General features: G+C 42.9%; 1 protein-coding gene across 1 annotated transcript in view; it reads left to right on the top strand.

Annotated features, from left to right (window-relative positions):
- Positions 1 to 24,376, top strand: part of LOC115093624 (sodium channel protein type 2 subunit alpha-like) — a 279,971-nt gene that overhangs the window by 174,356 nt on the left and 81,239 nt on the right. The window contains exon 18 of the mRNA XM_029605640.1: positions 16,062 to 16,194. Coding sequence (XP_029461500.1) covers positions 16,062 to 16,194 — 133 coding nt within the window. The remainder of the gene's footprint in view (positions 1 to 16,061; positions 16,195 to 24,376) is intronic.

Consider the following 24,376-nt stretch of genomic DNA (forward strand, 5'->3'; position numbering starts at 1 on the left):
ATATGTAATTCTGATGTTCCCATAATAAACTTTTATCTTGCTTATAAAAATTGTATATGTTGTACCTACCTGGTATGATATGTGCAATAGCAATTAAATCTACTATCATGGAACTTTGCATATGCAAAGAATGAACATGAACCACAAGTTTTCAAAAAGGATTTGCTTTCATCATATCTCCTTAGATAATTCTGAATGCTCCCTAAGTTTTCTTGAAACCTTTAAATATAATTGGTGTGCTGTTCATTAAAGTTGCTGTTTTATGCTACTGAGAAATTGCCCACTTTAGCTTCTACTTATTCACAAAATCAGTATGAATGCACTTTAATAATGGAGAGAGGAAATACTTAAATGATAGCCAAAGTGTATTCTATGGTGAAGAGCAGGGTAGGGCTTGGAAATCATGTAAACCTCAGTTGCATATAAAAGTGCTACAATATGCAGAGCGCCTATGGCACTATTATGGAACTGTTCCTGAAATCTGTGTCCATAAATTCTCTCATACATACCAACAAATTTCACAGAATGAAAAATCTACGTTAAAGATTGATTTTTGCATATAAATTTAATCCTAGATTGGATCTTCAGATACTTTAAAAGATACTCATGAATTTTTCATAGCAACATGGATTGCTTTATACAGATTATTTGTTTATTAGTTACCAGATGTAAAGATACATTTATTCAATATATAGAATGTTTCCTCTTTTTATCTTAGAATATATGAATATGTTTATTTATTTGACTCAAAATGCCAATCATTTTTACTAATGGTTTGTTCAGGAGCAATGTATGGCATTTGTGCAGAATATGAGAAAATCATGCATAAAACCCTAAGGGGAAGATTTTCAAAGCCCTATGTGCGTAAATCCTCCTGGATTTACGCGGTAGGGGGGGTAACACGCACCGGGCCTATTTTCAAAAGGCCCGGCGGCGCGCGTAAAGCCCCGGGACGCGTGTAAGTCCCGGGGCTTGAAAAATTGGGCGGTCTGGGGGCAGGGCGGGGCAGCCTGGGGGGGGGGGCATGGCAAGAGGTCTCTCCATGGCTGCTGGGTTGGAGGATCGTGCGCCGGCAGTTGGCCGGTGCACGCAAGTTATGCCTGCCTCTTAAATAAAGGTATGGTGTTTTATTTTTCTGGGCTGGGGGCGGGACAGGTAGGGGAAGGGAGAGGAATGTGAGGGGGGGGGGAACGGGGAAAACCATCTGGTCTCCACGAGGGCTCGCCACGCACAAGGTGCACTAGTGTGCACCCCCCTTGCGCACGCCGACCCCTGATTTTATAACATACAGGCAGCCACATGCACATATTATAAAATCGGGCGTACCTTTTAAAATGTGCCCCTAAGTGGCTCACTTACAATCTTTTGTGCACTGATACTAAAATATAGTACCAGTACAGAAGCAGAAGCTGAAGTTATAGATCAGGAACCTTTTTTTAAAAAAAAAATTATATTTCTACCTTTTATGACACTTCAAAGTGGATTGCATTCGGATATAGAAACACTTTAAAGAAGGTTTAATTTAGAGGAGGTTCATACATAGCGATTAAAATGCATGCTGACAGGTATGTTTTGATTTGAATATTAAAATTAGGGAGGATCAAGCAGGTATGGTTGTATGATATTTACAATAAAAAAACAGAGAACAGAACAATAGAATATGATGATAGATAAGAAGCAAAGGTCCATCTAATCTGCTTAATTTCCTACTTGTTCTAATAACATAAACCCACTTGATTTCTGGTATTCCCTTCACTTCTTCACAACTAAAGATCCTCTATGCTTATCCCAGGCTTCCTTGATTTCTATACTGTTTTGGCCTCCACCACTTCCACTGGAAGGCTGTTCCAGTTCTGGTGAAAAAAAATATTTTCCTAATGTTATTTCTGAATCTGCAAATTTGTGCCTAATCTCATAACCTCTTGCTCTCGAACTTCCTATCCACTGCAAAATACTAGATTTATGTTCATTATTTCAACCTTTCAGATACTGGAATATCACCCGCCCCTTTCCACTTCTCTAGGATATGCTGTACATATTTAGATCCTAAAATCTCCTTTTATAAGGCTTTGAGTGCAAACTCCTGCAGCATTTTGCTAGCCTTTCTCTGGATTGCCTCCACTATGCCTATATCTGTATCCTTTCAGAAGTATGGACTGCAAAACTCTAGGTGAGCTTCTTACCAATGACTTGTGCAGAGGCATTACCACATCCTTTTTTGTACAGTTATGCCTCTCCTTATGCACCTTGCATTACTTTGGCCACTACCTTCTCACACTTTGCAAACTTGGTAAAGTTAGATATGATCACCCTGAAATCTCTTTCCTGTTTGGTGTGCATTAGTATTTCCTTGCTCCCCACCCCCCTGTAAGAACCCCCTACCCTCCATCATGAGCACTACCTTGGATTTTTCTACCCAAAATAGATGACTCTTACGATTTTGCATTGATTATAGCTGTCAAACCCCTTTATTATTCCTCAGACTTTCTAAATCACACCATTTGTATACACCATTAGGAATGTCCACTGTGGTTCAGATCTTAGTATCCTCCACAAAGACACAAACCTTTCCTACTAACACCCCTCTACAGTATCACTTATGAACATATTAAATAGAACTGGCCCCAGGAGTGATCCCTGAGGTACTCCACTAGTAATCCTGCTTTCTTGAACTGAACATATCTTATCACCATCTTTCAACCAATTTTCTAACCTAGTCAACTACCCTGACCTAGAAATATTCTGTTTGTTTATGAGCCTTCTATGTGGACTGCAGAACAGTGCTAAAAGAATCCTTAAATGAAGTGCACATCCAGTGCTTATCTTAGGTCTAATTTTGTGCTCACTCAAAGACATTGATCATATTTTGTTTGGCATTATCTCCCTATGGTAAAATCATGTGCTGCCTCAGATTCTGCAAGATACGTCACTGTGTCAAGCCCTTAAGTCACTGGAGTATTGCCCTTGCAGAAGTTCTGAAGGGAGCAGACCCTTAACCTCTTCTTGGGGTTTTGGTGATGGTTAATGGTGGTATTATAAAAGTGTAGTATTTACTAGAGATGTGCAGAGCAAAAGTTTACGTTCATATGTCCATATGTCCAAAGGGGGTCCCATTTGCGGTCAATATGGACATAAACAGAATTCAATGAGTTGAGTATATGTCCATATGTGCAATAAAAATTTAAAACCCCTCACCCTCCTTAATCCTCCCCCCCCCCCCAAAGACTTACCACAACTCCCTGGTGGTCCAGCGGGGTCAGGACGCCATTTCTGACCAACTTTGCAAGGAGCACGTGACGTCGGCGTCACGTCGGAGTGACGCGGGCGTCACGTGATTCCCCGCGGGGTCGCTTCTGGGATCCTCGTTCGGCCCAAAAGGAACTTTTGGCCAGCTTGGGGCCTCCTGACACCCCCAAGCTGGCCAAAAGTTCCTTTTGGGGCCGAACGAGGATCCCGGAAGCGACCCGCGGAGGAATCACGTGACATCGGCGCCACGTCGGAGTGACGCGGCGTCACGTGATTCCCCGCGAGTTCCCTCCGGCACCCTCGTTCGGCCCAAAAGGAACTTTTGGCCAGCTTGGGGGGGCCTCCTGACACCCCCAAGCTGGCCAAAAGTTTCCTTTTGGGCCGAACGAGGATCCCGGAAGCGACCCCTCGGGGAATCACGTGACATCGGCGCCACGTCGGAGTGACGCGGCGTCACGTGATTCCCCGCGAGTTCCCTCCGGCACCCTCGTTCTCGGCCCCAAAAGGAACTTTTGGCCAGCTTTGGGGTGCCTCCTGACACCCCCAAGCTGGCCAAAAGTTCCTTTTGCGCCGAACGAGGATCCCGGAAGCGACCCCGCGGGGAATCACGTGACGCCGCGTCACTCCGACGTGGCGCCGACGTCATGTGCTCCTCGCAAAGAATTTCAGAAATGGCGTCCTCACTCCTCGCTGGATCACCAGGGAGTTGTGGTAAGTCTTTGGGGGGGGATTAAGGAAGGTGAGGGGTTTAAATTTTTATTTTTGATCAACAATCGCGATTTCCAACTTATTCAACATAGCTATGTTGAATAAATTGGAAATCCGATCGTTTATGTCTCATCACTTTTTTAAGTTAAAAAAAAAAAATAAGTAGCGTTTTACATTTATGTTCAATACGAATGCACACCCCTAGTATTTACACCATGGATATCTTGAGAAGTTCCCTCACTGTGATTGTCTTATAAGCTAATGTACTTCAGGCTTTGTGCTTTGTCAGTTATATTAGACACAGAGAAATACGTTAGTATGGCCATTGCTTTGTTGAAATTTATTGGTTGATATTGCTGAGTATCTGATTAGGAAACATTTGGCTTTAAGAGAGAAAAAGGACTGGTACAAACAATAACCCTGACATTACAGTAGAATATAAGAACTCATCTTTAAATGAAATGTCAGGAGATGGTATTCAGCCAGATCCAGAAATGGCTGGTGTCTCATGGTGAATATAAGGTGAAAGATACTAAAGAATTCTCACATATATATAGTTTGATTCCACCTAAAAGAGGAAAAAACCCTTGGCTTACAACTATAGTGACAAACACCATTAGCTTTGTTGTCTATCATAGATGAGAATTCTTTAGTTTCTTTGATTTTGGTTTTTCTCACAGCTCCCTCGGGGCCAGATTTTATAACACGCGGGCGGTGTAGATTTGTTGCGCGCATGTTTGCACCTTGTGCACGCCGAGCTCTAGGAGAGCCCCGATGGCTTTCCCTGTTCCCTCTGCCTGCCCCCCAGCCCTACCTAAATCCACCCCCCCCAACACCTTTATTTTGTGCTTTACCGCCTGCCTCTGGCAGGCATAACTTGCGCTCGCTGGCCAAGTGCCGGCGCACAAGCCCCCGACACGGCCGCTGTGCCAGACGCTTCGGTCCCGCCCCACGGACTGCCCCTCCCCGCCCCCTTCCCGCCCTTTTTCAAAGCCTCGGGCCATACGCGCGTCCTGGGGCTTGCGCGCGGTTGCCGAGCTTACACAAATAGGCTCGGCGCGCTCAGGGACAGGTTTTCGGGGTTATGGACGTAACCCTTTGAAAATCTGCCCCTTGGTGTGTTGAGATTTTCATTTAATGTATTGGTACAACCCGTGTAATACCAAAATCTTTTGAAATTAAGCTAAACAAGTTGCTATATATTCTAAATTAACTTCAGATATTTTGATATGTTGGCACTATAATATTGAAAGAAGAGAGTGAAACACGAGGATTGTCACTCAGACAGTCAGAATTCAGTTAACAAGTGGGAAGAAGACAGCTAAATTCTTTCCAGAGGTGTGTAATGTTTTGTGATTTCTGGTGTGGATATTAATCAGTGGGAAGGTCATGTCGGATGTGTACATTGGGTAGTTTAATCTATATTCCCTTAAGTGGCAATGGGAAGAGCATCCCCTTGAGGGGGTACATCTGACATCTATTTAAATCTGGGTTCAGAGTTTGGAGAGGGGAGATCCGGGTATCCAGCAGGAGGCTATAGTGCCTGGGGTGTCTATCCTCCACGAGAGGGCTCTGCAAGGACTTTCTCTCTCAAGGGGAAAGGTCCAAGGCTGAAAGAGTGTTTCTCCCCAAGGGGTAACTACTAGGGGATCAGAACGTTTGTTCTGAAGATTGATGAAGTGAATTGGGGCTCCACAGACCATGGAGGTTCGAGGAAGTGCCGTCCAGAAGGACCAAGCCCTATGGCCCCAAGGAGTGAAATCCCAGGAAAATACTGAGTTACTCAGAGTGATAAAAATTATACCATACCAACTGTTTGAAGAGAACCTTCACAGGAATGTGAACTAATCTGTCTTATGGGAGAGGGGAGAAGGGAAGTAATTTTGGTATCTTACCTAGTAACTTCGTAACGTACAAATTTGGAAGAAGGAAGTTTTCTTATTATTTTTGCTGTTACTGATGCTGCAACTAATGCTGTAAGAAGCTTGTGCATCTTGAAAAGCTCAGTGATTTTTCTGTCATTTTACTCTGGCTTGTGGTATCTTTTATTACCATCATTCAATCAGTTTTCTAACCCAGTCAACTAACCCAGATTATAAAAGTTGTGTTTTAAAGATACCCTTTTGAGTGAGGCCCTACTTTATCTCAAGATATGGGTTCAACGGATGCTAGTATAAATGCTTAAGGAAAGTGGGGAGCAGACAGCAGAGATTTCACAGAGGGAAAAGTGGTGGGAGTACTGGTTTTCCCTATCCAGTTTATAAAATGCTGCCCTTACCTCTGTGCTAGGTCCATTGAACCTTCTATATTTGACTACTGTGATATTTTTTTATGACCTCACAAGAGACTGGTGCTTTGCTCACAAACAGGCATTAAACACCTGCCATATTTTATGTGACATATCAGGAGGTTACATTTCATTTAGTAGTAACTCCATTAATAGGCCCATGACTGAGGTTAGACTAATCGGTTTCTACATTTTTTGCACCAAAAATTATTTTTTTGCACTGAAAATTACATTATTGCTGCTGAAAATAGGGACATATTTGGTCATGTTCTTTAAAAATTCCTCAACATTGCAATGCTCATATTATTTTTCAAAGTTTGAGGTTTGCCAAGCAATACTAATCACTTTGACATAGTTTTATAGGCTTCCTGTCTGCTTAGAAATTGGGATAAAGCTGTTTTTACACCATTCTCTAACCTACAGGGCTGAGGTCTTAGGAATGAGTAACAAGAAATAGATCCATTTTTCTGGGATCTGCTGTGTACTTGTGACCCAGACTGGCCATTATCAAAGACATGATGGTGGGCTCACTGGACCTTGGTCTGACCCTGCATAGCATATTTTATCTTTTCATGTTCTTCATTGATAGTAGATGGGACCCAGTTATTTTTAAAGAAGACATGAACCGTGCTGTATTTGATTAATTTGCCACTGACTTGTAAATTTGCTGAGCACTACATTTAGCACCTGCATCCCTAGCAGTGATATTCCGCACTGCACAAGGCACTTTAAGCGTCAGATTTAGTAAATGAGCTCCTGCATTTTTTTTTTATGTGTTTCTTGGATTTTTCCATTGAATTCTTTAACTTTATCAAACAAATCATGCAGTATTATATCAGCTGTCCCAACCACAATGAAAAGACACATGGAATAATTAGGGATTTTTACATGCAGCACATTTGAAATTAAATTTAGAAAACTGTGTATGTTAAACATAATTTTCATCTATTACGATACCATTCGAGTGAAGCATTGTACTGTTAAAGAGCATAAGAACTCTCTTTTGAAATGATGTTATCCTGTTATGCTGTATAAGAGATTTATGCTCCATGACCCTGATGTAAGGTATACACATTTCCTCGACCCTCCCGACGCAGCCTCCCCAGCGAAAAACCCAGCCCATGTTGGGGGACTGTACCCTAGTTAAAGTTCTCTCTTGTGGAGCTTCTGAATAAACAGAAACAGATTACCGGTAATCTGTCATGGGTGATTATTTCAAAGAACAGCTGAAGTTATTTGGAGTCACTCATTCTTCTGACTGCTTTATTTGCATGTGTGATTTCTGACTACACCACACTTCTGTTTGATTCCTTAAAGGCTGAGGCTCCCATTCTTTTTCTCCAGCAGATGGTAGGCAAGAATCCCATGCTCTGAGCTGAAGCCTGGATAGGCTTTTTTGAGGAGTGGTGATCTTGAAAGGCAGCTCCTGAGTTGAAAATTCAGTGCTCCCTCCCTCAGATAAGCACAGCCCTAGAACAGGGGTCTTTCAGGTTCTGGAACTGGGCTGATCAGATTTTGATCTATATTCTGACTCCGCTTCTCCCCTCTGCTCCTCCAGGTCTTCTGCTCTTCTTCTGGAAACACTTAAAAAAAAGGGGAAGGGGAACTTCTTAGAATGAAGAAAAAGGAAGTTGATTGCTGGCAAAATTTTAATTTGATCTGCTTTTCCCTGAGTGCCTTTCATTGGGTAATAAAGTCTATAAAAAAAAGTAAGAAAAGAGGGTCACTTTACCAAGAGTCATATAAAGGAGAGAGGCTGAGGAGATTGCCAGTCGATAAAAGTAAGCAGCGGTACAGGGTGAGCTTTGGAAGGTCTCTCTTCTTGGCAATTGGGAGCAGTCTTCTTTCAGGGCCTCAGGAAAGGGAAGATGGCAGCTTCCTCTGATTGTGGGAAAAGGACTGCAGTTTGTGCTACCGGTGGCAGCAGGGAGGAGGAAGCAGTGTTGTTTGCAGGGCTTGCAGGGAGGAGCAAGGTAATGGACAGCCTTTGTCTACGCATGGGGAGACCGCATCTGTGGTCCTGCCTGTTCCCACTGGTGGGATGGGTGTCGTGATGAGAATGGCAGCCATTTTGCAGAATCGGCAAGATGCAGAGCAGGAGCCTAGGCCTCCTAACTTGTTTCCTGCAGTCCCGAACACAGTTCCAGAAGCAGCTCTAGCAGCAGTTTTTAAAGGGACAGTACCTTCTCCTAATTTGGATATAATGCTTTCCTCAATCCTAGTTTCAATGTCAGCTGAGTTTCTGAGGTGTTTGCATCGGGACCTTTGTTTAGACCAAAGCTCAGCTCCAAGGGCCTCTGTGGTGGTGCCTTCTCCCTCAGGGCATAAGTGGAAGAGAATAAAGGATGACGAGGAGGCTGGGGATGAAAAATCATCCAAATCTGACAATTTTCCTCTTGATTATAAAGGTCTGAGAGAAAGTGATTCTGAAAGGAATTTGCAGGGGGAATATCCCCTGATAAAGATGATAGTTCATCTAGGGTGAAACTGTTTCATAAGAACAAACTGAATGGTTTGATCTCCCATTCCCTCCAAATTCTTAAGATTGCAGAGGAAAAAATGTAGGAGCATTTGAGTTTGAGAAAACCCTCAAAATCCTTTCAGTTAGACAGATAGGTTAGGGAGTTGATTGAATCAGAGAGGGATTCTACAGAGAAGAAATGAAAGGGTTGTCAAGCCCTGGCCAAGATGTACCCATTAGTCTCTCAGAAACGAGACAAGATAAGATTTCCAAAGGTAGACATGTTAGTATGTTTAGTCACCAAGCAGATTACTATTCCTGTAGAAGGTGGCTCAGCACTTAAAAAATGCACAGGATAGGTAAATAGAGGCAGCTCTAAAGCAGGCTTTTGAGGGTGTGTTAGATCGCGTCCCCGCCACAGGACGTACCCGGTCCTGGCACTCCCTCACCGCTCCAGGTGGTGCTGCCGATAGCGACAGCAGCCTACCTCCTGCCCGTGCGACAGGTGCGTGCGCGCCGCCGACCCCCGTCTTTATGTGTTGCCACCAGGAGTTCTGGGGAAGGACGGCAGCGGCAGCAGCTCCTTAAATGGCCGTTCCTCCTGCTGCCCTTTGCCTCAGCAATGGGCTTCCTGTGAGTCTGTTCTCCTCTGCTGCTCCAGTTCTTCAGCGTTGCTGTCTCCCTGTTATGTTTTTGTAAGGATGTGAACCCTGGGCCGAGATGAGAGGTGCCTCTGCCCACAGGGAGGAGCCCTGGGAGCCTCACAGAAACCCTGGCTTTGTCTGCCAATATTTTTGGAAAGGGATTTTTCTGCGGAACTTAGGATACCCTTGTTTACTTGGGAAGCTTTGCTTTTCCATGTCCTGGAGAGGGAAATCTTTCTCTGGTCCAGCAGAGAGACACGTGCACAGAGAGAACTGAGATAAGCTGTTTTGTGCCAAGAGCTGATATGTAAAGTGACATTACTTGCTTTTAAAAAATTGCTACGGTAAAGTTTTGTTTGGATATCCAACTCAAGCGTCCAGAGTATTTTCAAATTCTCATCCCTCCCATTGAAAGTAAAGTACTTACTTGATGGACTTGAGAAAACGATTGCCATTTTAGGTAATAAAAAATACTGGTGCCCATATTTTTCTTTAGATTCTGAGCACATAATACAGGGATGCAAATTAAGATGTAATTATGTTTATAATGTATTAAATAATATTATTTGCAGAATCTAACAACTTATTCCTCAAATGAAATCAGTGTAATGATTACACCATATTTCAAATGTGTGTGATACACAGTTTTGCTTCTGCTGCATAAAAACTAAATAGCAGCAACAGGATTTTGTCTCTTTGTTCTGGCTGGAAGGTTTGCAGAGCCAGTGTGCTGAGCCTCTGGGGAAGTGGTAATGAGCGTGTTGCTATTGGCATTCTTTGGTGGCCAGCCAACAGTGACATTGCGATTGCTCTTGAGACTGTTGAGCTCCCAGCTGATGGATTAGTGCTGAGACATGCCTGCATATTTGTAATAAAGTGCTTCTAAACATTACGGGGTAGATTTTATAAAGTTGTGCGTGCCTGTCCATTTGCGCGCGCTACCCGGTACGCGCATATGAACGCCTGATTTTATAACATGCACGAGCAGGTGCACGCATGTTATAAAATTGGGGGTCAGCGCACGCAAGGGGGTGCACAATTGTGCAACTTGCATGCGCCGAAGCCCGCAGCCTTCCCCCGTTCCCAACCCCCTAACCTAACCTCCCTTCCCCTTCCCCTAACCCTCCTGCCCCCTAGCCCTCACATAGACCCCTCCCCAACCTTTATCTTACCTGTTGCACCTGCTTCTGGGCAGGTTCAGTTTGCGCGTGCCGGCAGGCTGCCGGCACGCGATCCCCTGGCACATTGGCAAATGGCCGCTGTGCCGGGAGCCTCTGACCTCGCCCTGCCCCTGGACCACCCTGCCCCACCCCACCCCCCTCACAGACACTTTTTGAAAGCCCCGGGACATATGCACATCCCGGGGCTTTACGCATGTCACCAGGCCTTTCTAAAAAGGCCCGACACACGTAACCTCACCTATGTGCGTAAATCCAATGGATTTACGCACGCGTAGGCTTTTTAAAATCTACCCCTATGGGGGTAATTTTCAAAAACATTTATGTGCATAAAATGCACTTTTATGCGCATAGATGGACTTTTTTCAAAATTACCCTGTGGGTTGTATGCATAAAGTTACGCACAACAGCCATTTTGCATATACTTTTATGCATACTTGAAAGAGGCGTTCATGAGGGCGGACCTAGAGAAGGGAAATTATTTTCATGCGTACTTTCCGTTTTTGAATGCATGCGCATAAATGCTTGCATTAACACTTAGAATTGTTCCCTAGCAGGTGGAAATGTAAGTGTCTATTCCATGCAAAATATGCTCAGTCCTGCTAATTTTCAAAGTGGACATGCTAAGCATGCTAGTATGAAATTGGGCTCTTTTATCTGTTAAAGAACAGATCTTTTTATTTTCAGTGGTGAATAATATTTGATGTACTGTGTATGCTTTAGGACTTCTGAGTCACTGTGCCTAGCTTTCTCAGTTAACAAATTTTAGATTAGAAATCAGCTAAGAATAGAATTGCATACTTCAATTTTTAAAACAAAGATGTTTGCCTCTTTCCCAAGCGTGCTAGGCACACAATGTTGATTTGAGGGATGAACTTGCAAAGACTTACATGGGCATTGTGGGTATAAAATCAGCATATGTAGCCTTTATGCATGGAAAGAGAATTTCCAGAAGGGTAAGAGTAATTGTGCATACTGTTGCTGCAGTGTGGAATAGTATGCTTATAGAAGGAGGGCATTTCCAAGGTTTTCCAGGGCAGGGTTTGGAATACATACACATAAATTTACATATTTTATAAATGGAATATGTGCATACATTGTCAAATATGCATGTCTACTTTTACACCTGCTAAACAGGTCATAGAAATTAACTGATTTCTCTTTTTTCTGCATTTTATTGGGTGAGGGGGGTTTGGAACAAATCGTGAGTGGTATGGGTGAACTGATGGAGGGTGGATGTTATATTTGAACTTGGTTTGTGGGCCCTTGGGTTGTGGAGAGAGCTGATTCCACCCACAGGGAGGAGCCCTGTGGGGACTCTCCACGACAGGTGGGGTTTCAGCAGTGATGGGCACAGGAATCAGAGATATATTTATTATACAGCAAAGAGAAATCTGAGGAGCTGGTTTGTAAACTCAGTCCTGGAGTAGGAAGACCTGAGATGGATTCTCCGGTAGTGGTCCGCAGAGTGGGGTAACCCGGGAAATACTTGCTTCTTGGTAGTTCTTGTGCATAGTAGCTCCGGTAGAGGTCCATAGCGCGGGGTAGGCTGGAGATAGATGTTGGCAGCAGGCACAAGACAGCGTGGATCCGGAAGTGGTCCGCAGAGCAGGGTAACCCGAGGATCCGCACAGCGAGAGAGAAGCAGATTTGTAGATTAGGTCTAGTACTCACTCCGTGGTGTTGCAGTAGAGATATCTTTCTAGCAGCAGTGGAGACCCAGAGCAGGAACACTGAAAGGTCGACCATAGAAGTAGCGAGAGGTGCTCGCAAAGCTGGTGAAGGTGAGACTCGCAGAGAAGGCTCTCTGAGGAGCAGATAGCCCTGAGTGCAGCAAGCCCCCAAGGAGCGGGTACCTGAGTCACTCAGTCTGGAAAGCAGGAACAGCGAGGCGAAGCGACTCTAAGAAAAAAGGAATTAAGCAAGGTGGAATCCAAAAGAGAAAGATTCCTTGCTAACTCAAAGAATGAGAACAGGAAGGAGTTTAAATATCCCTCCCTGGGATGACATCATCAATGAGACTGGCCCACGGTTCTCGCCCTGGACCCTTTAAGTGCATCCTGGAGATGCTCCCGCGCGTCTAGAAAAGTCCAGGAGCCGGGGCTTTCACACGTCGGCGGCATCCCTGCTGCAGTTCGAGGCCTCTCACCTACAATGTAGGCCCGGGAAAGAAGTGGTGCACTGCAGGTAGTTCCCATGGCCTGCAGCGAGCCTGGAGGACGGTCCGGAAGGCAGGTGAGCACGGCCAGTCAAGGTGCGACGGCTGACTGACGTAACAGTGGCAGTGAGTTGGTGAAGGTCTGGATCAACTGGTGTAGGGCTCAGAAAATTGGTGCTTAGAAAAACTCGCACAAGTATTTTCATAAGTGAGATACATCACCCGCCTTCACGTATAAACTGAGGGTTATTATTCACACGTTACAGTTATTAAATGGTAAAATGGATGTGCATACTCTTATAAAAGAGGTGTATAAAATACGTAGATCCCTGCATTAAAAAAGTGTGCATGTACTGAAACATAATTTCAGAGCAGTTATACACGGTATTTTATAAACTGTGTGGTTGCTACAGCCTAGTTTATAAAATACAGGTATAACTTTAAGGGGAACCAACATATGCCTATATGTATAGTTATGCACCCTGTTGAAAATCATCAGCCCTATCTTTATTTTCCCATATGGATAGATATTGTTTTCAGCTAAGAATATATCTGAATTATTTTTTTATGTTTTATGGAAAGTACACTAAGTAAGATTTAATGGTTGACTGTTCTAGAGCTTTATTACCCTGACTGTAAAATTGTGTTCCCTTGATCTTCAAATAAATATATCATTTCTTAATTTTAAACTGCTAATCTACGTAGAAACAGAAGGGAAAAAGGCTTGCTCCAGTTTTCCAATTTTCTTTATGTTTTGCAGCATTACAGCTTCCACTTTTTCTCGGTCATTGCCCTTGCATTTTGCAACTAAGAATTCCATGTGCTTTCTTGATATGGCTTTTGCCCCCAAACCTCCACTGTGAGGCTGTTTAGTAGATCCACAAATCTAACTGTGAAGAAATATTGAGTTTAGCCCCTTTCAGTCACACACTATGACCCCTTGCTCTACAATTTCCTTTCCATTGAAAAAAAATGCTTGCCTGGTTCTACCACTCAAATCTATCTTGCCTTGAATAGTATCCCTGCCGCTGAGCATCAGACTAGCTCCCAATCAGCTAATATTCACAAAACTACTCAAGACATGTCTTTTTGAAGTGGCTTTGAAATTAGAAACCGTCAAACTGACATGGCCCTCAAGCCACATTCTCTGGCACTCAAACTATTTGATATACAGGAGGAACTGTCAAGATAGTTCTAATGCTGTAGCCCAGTTATCCTTGTTTCCTTATGCCTCTAATTTTCTGCACCTTATCCACATGTCACTAACAAACTACTTTGCAGCTTATTTCATCAAAAAGGCAACTCTTCATGCGCTTCAAAATTGTTCTCAGTCTTTGAATCTTATATCCCTGTACTTCATTTTGATGTTTTTTACCTCAATATCTCCCTCCAGATATTACCCTGATTTTACCTTTACCTATTGTGCCTTATTTAGTTACTACCTGGATATGCTATGTAGTTTATACATGATGATGTCATTTTTCAATATTGATATAGATTCTAGCTTGTCGTAACTTGCTTTGAGCTCTTTAGTTGGAAAAGCATGTAATAAATTAACAGCGATGATAATGATATCATAAACCTATTCAGGACCTTAAAATGACACCGTTCTTTTACATCCCTTATTGAGCATTCCATCTTTCTTATCTCTACAGATTATGCTGTTTTCACTGTATAAACATAGGTGCTCCTCTTTGAACTTCTTTCATCTTATTACTTCTGGTACCAACGTGGCCCAAACTGTACCCCATATTCTAACAAAAGTTTTTCCACTTCATTTTCCTTCTGCTAATCACCTTTGACAAGACCTTCAATGTCTTGCCAGAGACTCCTTAACTATAATAATAGGCCCCGTGGATTTGTGTTTTGATTTCTAAATGGTAGAGACTGGTTTAAAAAACTTAATTGAGCAAGTTGTAAAATAATCTTGTCTCTAATTTATCATGTAAACATCAGAAAATTATGTCAAGTATCAGTAAAGTGTGTTGCCACATAACATCCATCCAAAATATATGATGAGATATAGTTTTATGAGCTTACTGTGTTTACATGATTCCCTATGTGCGTATTAGCTATTTAACAGTGCAACCCTTGCTTATATTATTGAAAATGAGACAAACTGATAAACGAGAATGCTGCAATGAAAACTACTATGAATTAGACTAGTACTCATGCCTTCCATCAGATAACCATATAATATTCTTTATTTCTCTTAAATTACCCGAATGGAGATTTTGACTGCATCACATAGTTGTAAATTTGTAGTAAGATAAATATATAAACGTGTAACTGGATAAGAATGAGATCTGGGTAATGTCTAATTTAGAAAGAATTTAGTTGTTTCCTCGCATATTTCATAATACAATTTTATGTATTTTGATATAAATGAATGCCATTTATGCATACATGCAGGGCAGGTATGTATACTAGAGCACCAAGTAGTTTTACATGCAAAATACTGCACACACACACATACAATGCTATTAAAAAAAATAGCCAACCTGTTGGACCTCACATTGTACTACTCTTCGGAAATTGCAAACACTTGGTAGCAAAGCAGAAATAATCAGTAGTAGTCACAATATTTCCACGTAAATCACCATGCAAATGAAGGCATATAGAGATCCACAAGCTAATTTTCAAAGGAAAACTCCCCTCAGGGTTTCCTTTTGAAAATTCTGTGGCGGTCAGTGCCATGAATATTTTTTACCCCATGTATACTTCACCCGAACTTCACCTACCTGCCCCATAGCACCATTCCCCTGTTCCCCACATGGGGGAGGAACAACTTTCAAAGGCTGTTTTTTCCACAGGTAAATGCTCATTTACCTGCAAAAATCCCTTTGAAATTTGCCCCTTATTCTCTGAGATGTTTTAGTTCATGTATTTCATGTACAGTATTTATTTTGATACATTCTTAACAAGGTAAACTTCCATTATCAATTTGGAAAGCATTAACATGATAATTGCAATGAAACATGAAACACTAATAAATAAGGCTAGATAAATCACTAACCATACAAATCATGCACTCACCCAAGTTATATCTAATAATAATACAGTTTCAGTTGAGAAACTGTGATAAATTATTTTACATTTCAGGACTGATCTTTTCTGAGCACTACAGCTTGGAAGGTACTGCGGATTGTGCAAAGGTTTCCAGTGTGGAGAAATATTTTTATAATAATGTTTCTGGTCTTGTGACATTACCTATAGCCGAACAAATGTATGTATGATGCCTTTCTGTTTTAGAGATGGCTGAGTACAAAAAAGCATGCAGAATGTATTTTGATTTGCCTGTATTCAATAGACATATCATTCCAAAAAAAGTATGTAAAAAAAAAAAAAAAAAAAGCTTTGCTGTGAATTTTATTTACAGAAACAAAATGCATCCAGTTCATCTGAAGCCAGCACAGTTGATATTAGGCCCCTTGGAGGAGGAGAAGGAGATGCAGACCTAGCGGAGATTGAATATGAAGAGTCTTTTGAACCAGAGGAGTGTTTTACAGAAGGTAAGAGCAACTATGCTGCTTACCTTTATGCTTTCAGTATCAGTATTTTAAAAAAACGAATTATTTAGCAGCAGTAAGCTTATACATTGTTGGCCAAATTTTTAATCGGCCACGCACGTAACCTATGGGGCCACGCGCGTGAATCCCGTTACGTGCAGAAGTGCCGGGTCAAAGGAAAGAGGCAGTCCAGGAGGCGGGGAAGGGGGCGGGGAGGGGTGGGGCAGGAGGCGACCGGTACAGTGGCCATTTGCCGCTGTGCTGGGGAAGGGACTGTGGGCGCATGCAAATTGCTTCTGCTCCAACAGAGCAGTAAGCAACAAATATAAAATATAAAATATAAAAGGTAGGAGAAAGGTGGGGGGTGAGGAGGAGAGGAGAGGGGAAGGGGAAGGGAGGTTAGGAAAGGGGGTAGGAAAGTTCCCTCCCAGTTCGCTCCTTAATTGGAACGGACTGGGAGGGAACTGGGGAAGGCCAGGATGCGTCGCCGAATGAAAATTGCGGACGTCTCCCTCTTTGCATCCGCCACCCGCACATGCGTGCGCGGATTATATAATCCGGCATGCATGAGCACACGGCCCCTAGATTTTATAACATTCGCGCATCCATGTGTGCATGCGCACATGGACGCACATGCGCACCTTTAAAAATCTACCCCTGTATGTTTATGCAGGCTGTGGCCAATGTAATAAATCCCACAGTGAAAATCAGCACTAGTTGTCTGCGTGTATTTTTTTTTAGCAGGCATGACAAAAGCAGGTGCCTCCACGAGAGTAATAAAGGATGCATATGCAAATGAGATGTATGCAGAAAATCCATGCAGACATTAAACACGCACGAAAATGCGTGGTCAAGGCCCTGTGTAATAGGCCACGCAGAAACCTACGCTTAAACCCACATTAATATAGAGACTTGTGAGTGATTCTTGGGCGAAAGCCTTCCATTTTTATAAAACAGTGAAGAAGTTAGTGGTCCAGGAGTGGTACTAAAGATGGTAGAGGAATGTCTAACCCTTCATGTTCCATCTCCAGCCGCGTGGCAGCTGTACATACCGGTGGATGCCAGCAGGCATTGGAATGCAGCAGAAATTTCTACAGTGAAGATAATCTGATTACCCCAGAGTAAACCGGTCTCCAGACATGCGCTTTAACTTAACTCCTGCCCTGACCCAGGCACTAAGAAACCCGTGTTCAAAAACCCACACTATCCGATGCTCAGCTCCCTGCATAGCCCATGAATAGTTAATGGCCTCATTTGCATGCACTCATGCTAAGCCGCATGTTTTAAAGCAGGTTTATGCGCGTGTTTATCCCTCGCTAAACCCTTTATTACATACCCATGTAAGGCTAGCGTGGGAAAAACGTGCAAAAGCCTGCACAAGTGCACAAGTATGTGCAAATCCCTGCAACATAAGTATGTGCAAATCCCTACAACAGAAACCTGTTCAGGTTTCTGTTGTAGGGATTTGCACATACTTATGTTGTAGGGATTTGCACATACAACAGAAACCTGTTCAGGTTTCTGTTGTAGTTAATTTTGAAGCTGTATTTTATTAAAGCAATATTTTACAGTAAAGCAGTTACCTCCTTCAGTACAGCGAAGAACAAGTTCTGGATGAGATCACAAACCACAAAGTAACAATAAGCAATAACTATAAGCACTAGTGTAATTATAAAAAAGGGACTATAAACACTCCTGTACACAAACAAGGAGATGTGATGACTGGTTTCCTTCTTTGGTACATACATTTGCATATGGTTTTGACAGCGTTCATTATGTAAATTCTGTGTACTAAACAGACCATTAAACAGTACCGAGATTGCTGTCCTTCAGAAAGCTAGGCAAGAAATAGAGTCAGCTGGTGACCATAAGCACTAACCAATGGCAGGGCAGCTTTAAAATGCTCAGTGACATCACATTGTGCTCTGACTGACCTCCCTGATCTTTCAACCAAACTGAACTGGCCTGTTTCCCTGTGGGAAAGAAAATGAAAAAGGGATTCTAAGTATTGGAGAAATTAAGGACACATAAACAGTGAGAGCCACAGGTCACTAGGGGGTTCTACTATCTGTGGTGCATATTTGAATGAAATGGGTTGAAAGATTCAACAGTCATTAGAGGATGAGAGACAGATATACAAACATGATGATCTTATAGAGGTACCTTTTCCTTAGCCTGTGGAGAGTGCAATCAATGCACGTGGTCTGTTAGCCTGTGAACATTGCAGTTGATTTTCAAAGGCAACAACCTGTGTCGATTCCTTTGAACATTATCTAATGCAAAGTACACACATTGCAAGAGCACACTGTGCACTTGCTCTTTGCACAGGTGGTAGAAAGGAGGTAAGACAGAGCATGTCCTTTTGAAAATGTCAAATACACGTATTTTACTCACCCACCCTAAATGCATCCACAGGAACACCCCGTTTTTGTGCAGGTTAAAGCAAATGCATTGCCGAAATCCCACATACTTTTAACTCACTATGGTAGGCCATTTTTCAGACCAGCCAATTTACCCAGGTAAATGGCTTCGAAATACAGGAAACTATGGCACAACATATTAATGATATTAAAAAAATACATCTTGCATGCTTTTTCCTGTGAATTGTCTGAATAAATTATCAGTCATCTATTGGTAGGGCTACAAACTGATTCAATTTTTTTCCATATTCAATCTTGGATTTACCTCATGCATGCATGGGGTTCCATATTAGGAGCTACCTACCACCCAGGAAAGAGATCTAGGCATCATAGAGGATAATACATTGAAATCGTTGGCTCAGTGTGCTGCGGCGGTCAAAAAGCAAACAAAATGTTAGGAATTATTAGGAAGGGAATGGTGAATAAAATGGAAAATGTCATAATGCCTCTGTATCGCTCCATGGTGAGACCACACTTTGAATACTGTGTACAATTCTGGTCACCACATCTCAAAAAAGATATAGTTGCGCTGGAGAAGGTTCAGAGAAGGCTGACCAAAATAATGATGGAACAGCTTCCCCATGAGGAAAGACTAAAGAGGTTAGGACTGTTCAGCTTGGAGAAGAGATGGCTGAGGGGGGATATGACTGAGGTCTTTAAAATCATGAGAGGTCTAGAACAGGTAAATGTGAATCGGTTATTTACTCTTTCGGATAATAGAAGGACTAGGGGGCACTCCATGAAGTTAGCACATAGCACATTTAAAACTAATTGGAGAAAGTTCTTTTTCACTCAACGCACAATTAAACTCTGGAATTTGTTGCCAGGGGATGTGGTTACTGCAATTAGTGTAGCTGGGTTTAAAAAAGGTTTGGATAAGTTCTTGGAGGAGAAATCCATTACCTGCTATTAATCAAGTTGACTTAGAAAATAGCAACTGCTATTACTATCATCAGTAGCATGGGATAGACTTAGTTTTTGGGTACTTGCCAGGTACTTATAGCCTTTATTGTCCATTGTTGGAAACAGGATGCTGGGCTTGATGGACCCTTGGTCTGACTCAGTATGGCATGTTCTTATGGATTTTTAGTTTTGATTTCCATAAGAACTGTTAGACTAAAAATCTATGAGCCTGATTTTCAAAAGCATTTACATGTTTAAAAATGGGTTTTACTCATGTAAATGCACTTTACCTGTGTAATTGAGCTTTTGAAAATTGCTACAATATATGCCATTGAATTGTCCATAGGATTTATCATATAAGTGCACTTTATGCAGGTAAATGGCTTTTGGAAATTCCTACATAGAAATTACATTTACATGTAGAAATCTTTTTGAAAAGCATTTACATGTGCAAAATTGGGTTTTATGCATGTAAATGAACTTTACCCTGTAAGTGGGCTTATGATAATTGCCACAATATATACGTTTGAATTGTCAATAGGATATTCGTGCACTTTGCACTTCTATGGCTTCCCATAGAACAAAGAATACAGTTCAAAGCACTGTGCCTAATACACAAACTCATCCACGACGATAAAGCAGAATGGCTGAACACAGCACTTAGAGTACATGTCCCACACAGAAATCTAAGGTCAGCAAACAGAGCACTCCTTCCCATTCCTTCTGTGAAAACCGCAAGACTGACCCAAGTAAGGGAGCGAGCTCTGTCTCTAGCCGGGCCCATATTATGGAACTCCATGCCCCTTGACCTTAGACTCCAGAGCAATCATAAACTTTTCAAAACACAGCTCAAAACCTGGCTTTACATACAAGCCTTCAAGAAAGAAAACTGATGCGGGCAATGAAGTAAAAGTTATGCGGCATAAAGCACCGAATGCCTAATGTTATAAATCCTTACTGAATTATTTCAACATTTTTTTAACTGTAGGCAACCTTCAGGACACATTGCTATGAAACACTTAACTCCCCTAATAAACACCTTATTGTTACCGAATACTATTGGCACCACCTATGTAATGTATGACCCATATTTTTTACTGGTGCCTTATTGTAAACCATTATGATGGTGAATAACTTAATGACGGTATATAGAAACTCTTAAATAAAATAAATAAATAAATGACTTTTTAAAATTGCTATGATAGTATGTTGCATTTACTAGGGATGTGCAGAGGGACGCCATATGTTGCATTTGGGATTCGTATTCGTCGGGGGGACAGATACGTTGCATTCGGCAAGGGGGCCCCCGATACGTTTATACGTTAATTCCTATTTGTTTCCCCGCTAAAATTAAATTAACTACAAGCCCCCACCATCCTGACACCCCAAGACTTACCAAAACTCCCTGGTGGTCCAGCGGTGGGTCCAGGAACCATCCCCTGCACTCACGCCCTCAGCTGCCGGTTTCAGAATGGCACCAATAGCCTTTGACCTACTATGTCACAGGGGCTACCGGTGCCATTGGTCAGCCCCTGTCATATGGTAGGAGCACAAGATGGCACTGATGGCCATGTGACAGGGGCTGACCAATGGCACCGATAGCCCCTGTGACATAGTAAGGGCAAAGGCTATCGGCGCCATTTTGATTACTGGCAGTTGACTGCCCAAGTGCAAGAGATCGCTCCCGGACCCCCGCTGGACCACCAGGGACTTTTGGCAAGTCTTGGGGGACCCTCCTGACCCCCACAAAACTTGCCAAAAGTCCAGCGGGGGTCCAGGAGCGACCTCCTGCACTCTGGCTGTCGGCTGCCAGTATTCAAAATGGTGCCGATAGCCTTTGCCTTCACTATGTCACAGGGGCTACCGGTGCCATTGGTCAGCCCCTGTCACATGGTAGGAGCACAAGATGGCACCAATGGCCATATGACAGGGGCTGACCAATGGCACCGTCGGCCCCTGTGACATAATAGGTCAAAGGCTATCGGTGCCATTTTGAAACCGGCAGCCAAGGGTGTGAGTGCAGGGGATGGCTCCCGGACACCCCGCTGGACCACCAGGGAGTTTTGGTAAGTCTTGGGAGGGGGTCAGGAGGGTGGGGGGTTTGTTTAAATTGGCTCCTTTAGGTGGCCGAATAATTCGGCGAAGATTTGTTGTATTCGTGGGGAATTGCGATATGTTTCGCTTCCCCATGAATACAACGAATAGGGCCCTATACGTTGCAGATTCCCAATTCATAGGGAATGAATGCACACCCCTAGCATTTACACATGTAACTCCTTTTAAAATGACCTCCAAAGTGAGCCAGGTGATAATCCTGCTCCTTGGTATTTTGAGACCAATTTTCAATCATTAATTCAGTGGACAGCATATTACAAATACCTTTTTCTTTTACTTGTTTTCAACTCATATAAAAATAATCTCAGCCTTTTGTTTGTCAAACCAAAGGCAACATAACTTCTGCAAAAATGCAGCCATTGGGTCATAGCTTTGGGGGAAGTGGAGAATAGGCATGGTACTTATTCTGTTGTAAATTTCCTTGATATAATAAAGATTAGATTATTTTCATTAGGATCAAAATTGAAAAGCTCTAGAAAGTTCATGTATAATCATGGTTTTTATGTCCTTCCTTGTGATAATTTTACAGTGCATTCAAGTGAAAGAAATATATAGCAGTGAAATTTTTAATTTTTTGCCAGGGCTAGTCATGTTTCAAGTACCCACTTAGGGATTTGTATACTAAATTGCATTAAAACCAGAATTGGAAACTCCCAGTGTACAAAACTAATGATATGCAGGGACATTAAAATAACTGCTTCAAATTAAACATATCACAAAGAAAGAGACTACAAATTATGATGGCACACTAAAAATACAATTCACCAAAGCAGCATCACTGTGTATCAATAATTTAGCATTTCCCAATAGATATGAAATGACAACAACTTTTGGGGAAACTGTTTTATAAAAGGTAAGAAGATATCAACATTGATAATCCCCCCTTCACTCTGATCTGATTTGCTTATTTTATTATCCCTCTTTCTTACCAAATTTTTAGAATGTATGTTTGTTTATTTATTTTATTTATTTAACTCTTTTCTATACTGACATTCATGAACAGAGTCATATCATATCGGTTTACAAGGAACGAGGGATCTCTTAACAAACCATTTAACAAGAGGCAAAGTTACAGAAAATAAGGTGAAATGAACTTCGGGGCTAGGGTAGCCGGAAATAAAGGACAGCAGCGTTAAATAAAAACAAAACAGAGGAGACCGGATTGCTGGGCCCCGATTCAGGGCCGGACCATCACCCACCCTCCCCGAATCCGGAAGTGAGAGGGAGGAGCCGCACGCTGAAAAACGCTGCGGCTGAGAGAGATCGCTGAGGAGACCGGATTGCTGGGCCCCGATTCAGGGCCGGACCATCACCCACCTTCCCCGAATCCGGAAGTGAGAGGGAGGAGCCGCACGCTGAAAAACGCTGCGGCTGAGAGAGATCGCTGAGGAGACCGGATTGCTGGGCCCCGATTCAGGGCCGGACCATCACCCACCCTCCCCGAATCCGGAAGTGAGAGGGAGGAGCCGCACGCTGAAAAACGCTGCGGCTGAGAGAGATCGCTGAGGAGACCGGATTGCTGGGCCCCGATTCAGGGCCGGACCATCACCCACCCTCCCCGAATCCGGAAGTGAGAGGGAGGAGCCGCACGCTGAAAAACGCTGCGGCTGAGAGAGATCGCTGAGGAGACCGGATTGCTGGGCCCCGATTCAGGGCCGGACCATCACCCACCCTCCCCGAATCCGGAAGTGAGAGGGAGGAGCCGCACGCTGAAAAACGCTGCGACTCCGGTGCTTGCCACCGCCGGTGCGTCGCCAAAGCCGTGCGCGCCCAAGGGGTGCGCACGGCTTTGTCCGGCTTAGTCCGGACTAGGACGGACTGAAGGGAGCCCAACACCATCTCTGATTGCTGAGTAGCAGACAAATCAGCTCATAACGACCGACGACCCTGTTTCTTTTTTAAAGAGATGCCTCCAAAAAGAAAAGGGAAGGTAAGGGTGTTTCCACCAGAGCCCTTGCTCTCCCTACTTCAATTGGAAATCGATCGTTTTATGACCCAGCTGGGGAAAGAGAGTACCAATGAGTCTGTTGGAGGTAACCCGGAAGGAGAACGGGTAACACCCGTTGAGGAGGCATCTCTCAGTCCTGACATACGACCGCCTCCGGCCCGACGTGATACCAATGGAGATGCAGCAACATCAAATACCGAAGAGGTAAAACGATTGTTGTCTTCTGGAGGAGCAAGCTCCATGTTGGACTCAGTGGAAATTGAGGAAACCTCTCCTCAATTAGAGAGACAAAATTCTTCTCAACCTGAGGACCCAGGTACTGTGCGGGTAATAAATTTAAGACCAGAGACGGTAACTTTAGGGGCAATCTGGGATTTAGTAAACGGTTTAAATGATACTGTTAACCGACTGGAAGGAAAAATAGACTCAGTATCCAATGATTTGCAGCAAAAATATACAGGGATACAAAGACAGACTACTGAAGTAGTAAATAGAATAGGGGAAGCTGAGAAGAAAATAAAGTCCTTACAAGATTTGAGTGTAGCTATGGTAAAAGATCAGTTGGGTTCCTCCAAACGATTAGAAATAATGGAGAACAATATTAGACAGTTAAACATAAGGATAATAAATTTTCCTAGAATAGCAGGGGAGATTCCCTTTGTTTCCTTTAAAAAGTTTTTGGCAGAAGTTCTTGGTTTTTCCGATACTAACAATAATATGCTTGCAATAAATTCTTGTTTTTTTGTTAAAAGAACTTCTCCTCAAGCTTTGACTATCCCTGCTAACCTCACGAGTTTTT

This window comes from Rhinatrema bivittatum, chromosome 6 (genome assembly GCF_901001135.1).
Source record: "Rhinatrema bivittatum chromosome 6, aRhiBiv1.1, whole genome shotgun sequence".
Taxonomy (NCBI): Eukaryota; Metazoa; Chordata; class Amphibia; order Gymnophiona; family Rhinatrematidae; genus Rhinatrema; species Rhinatrema bivittatum.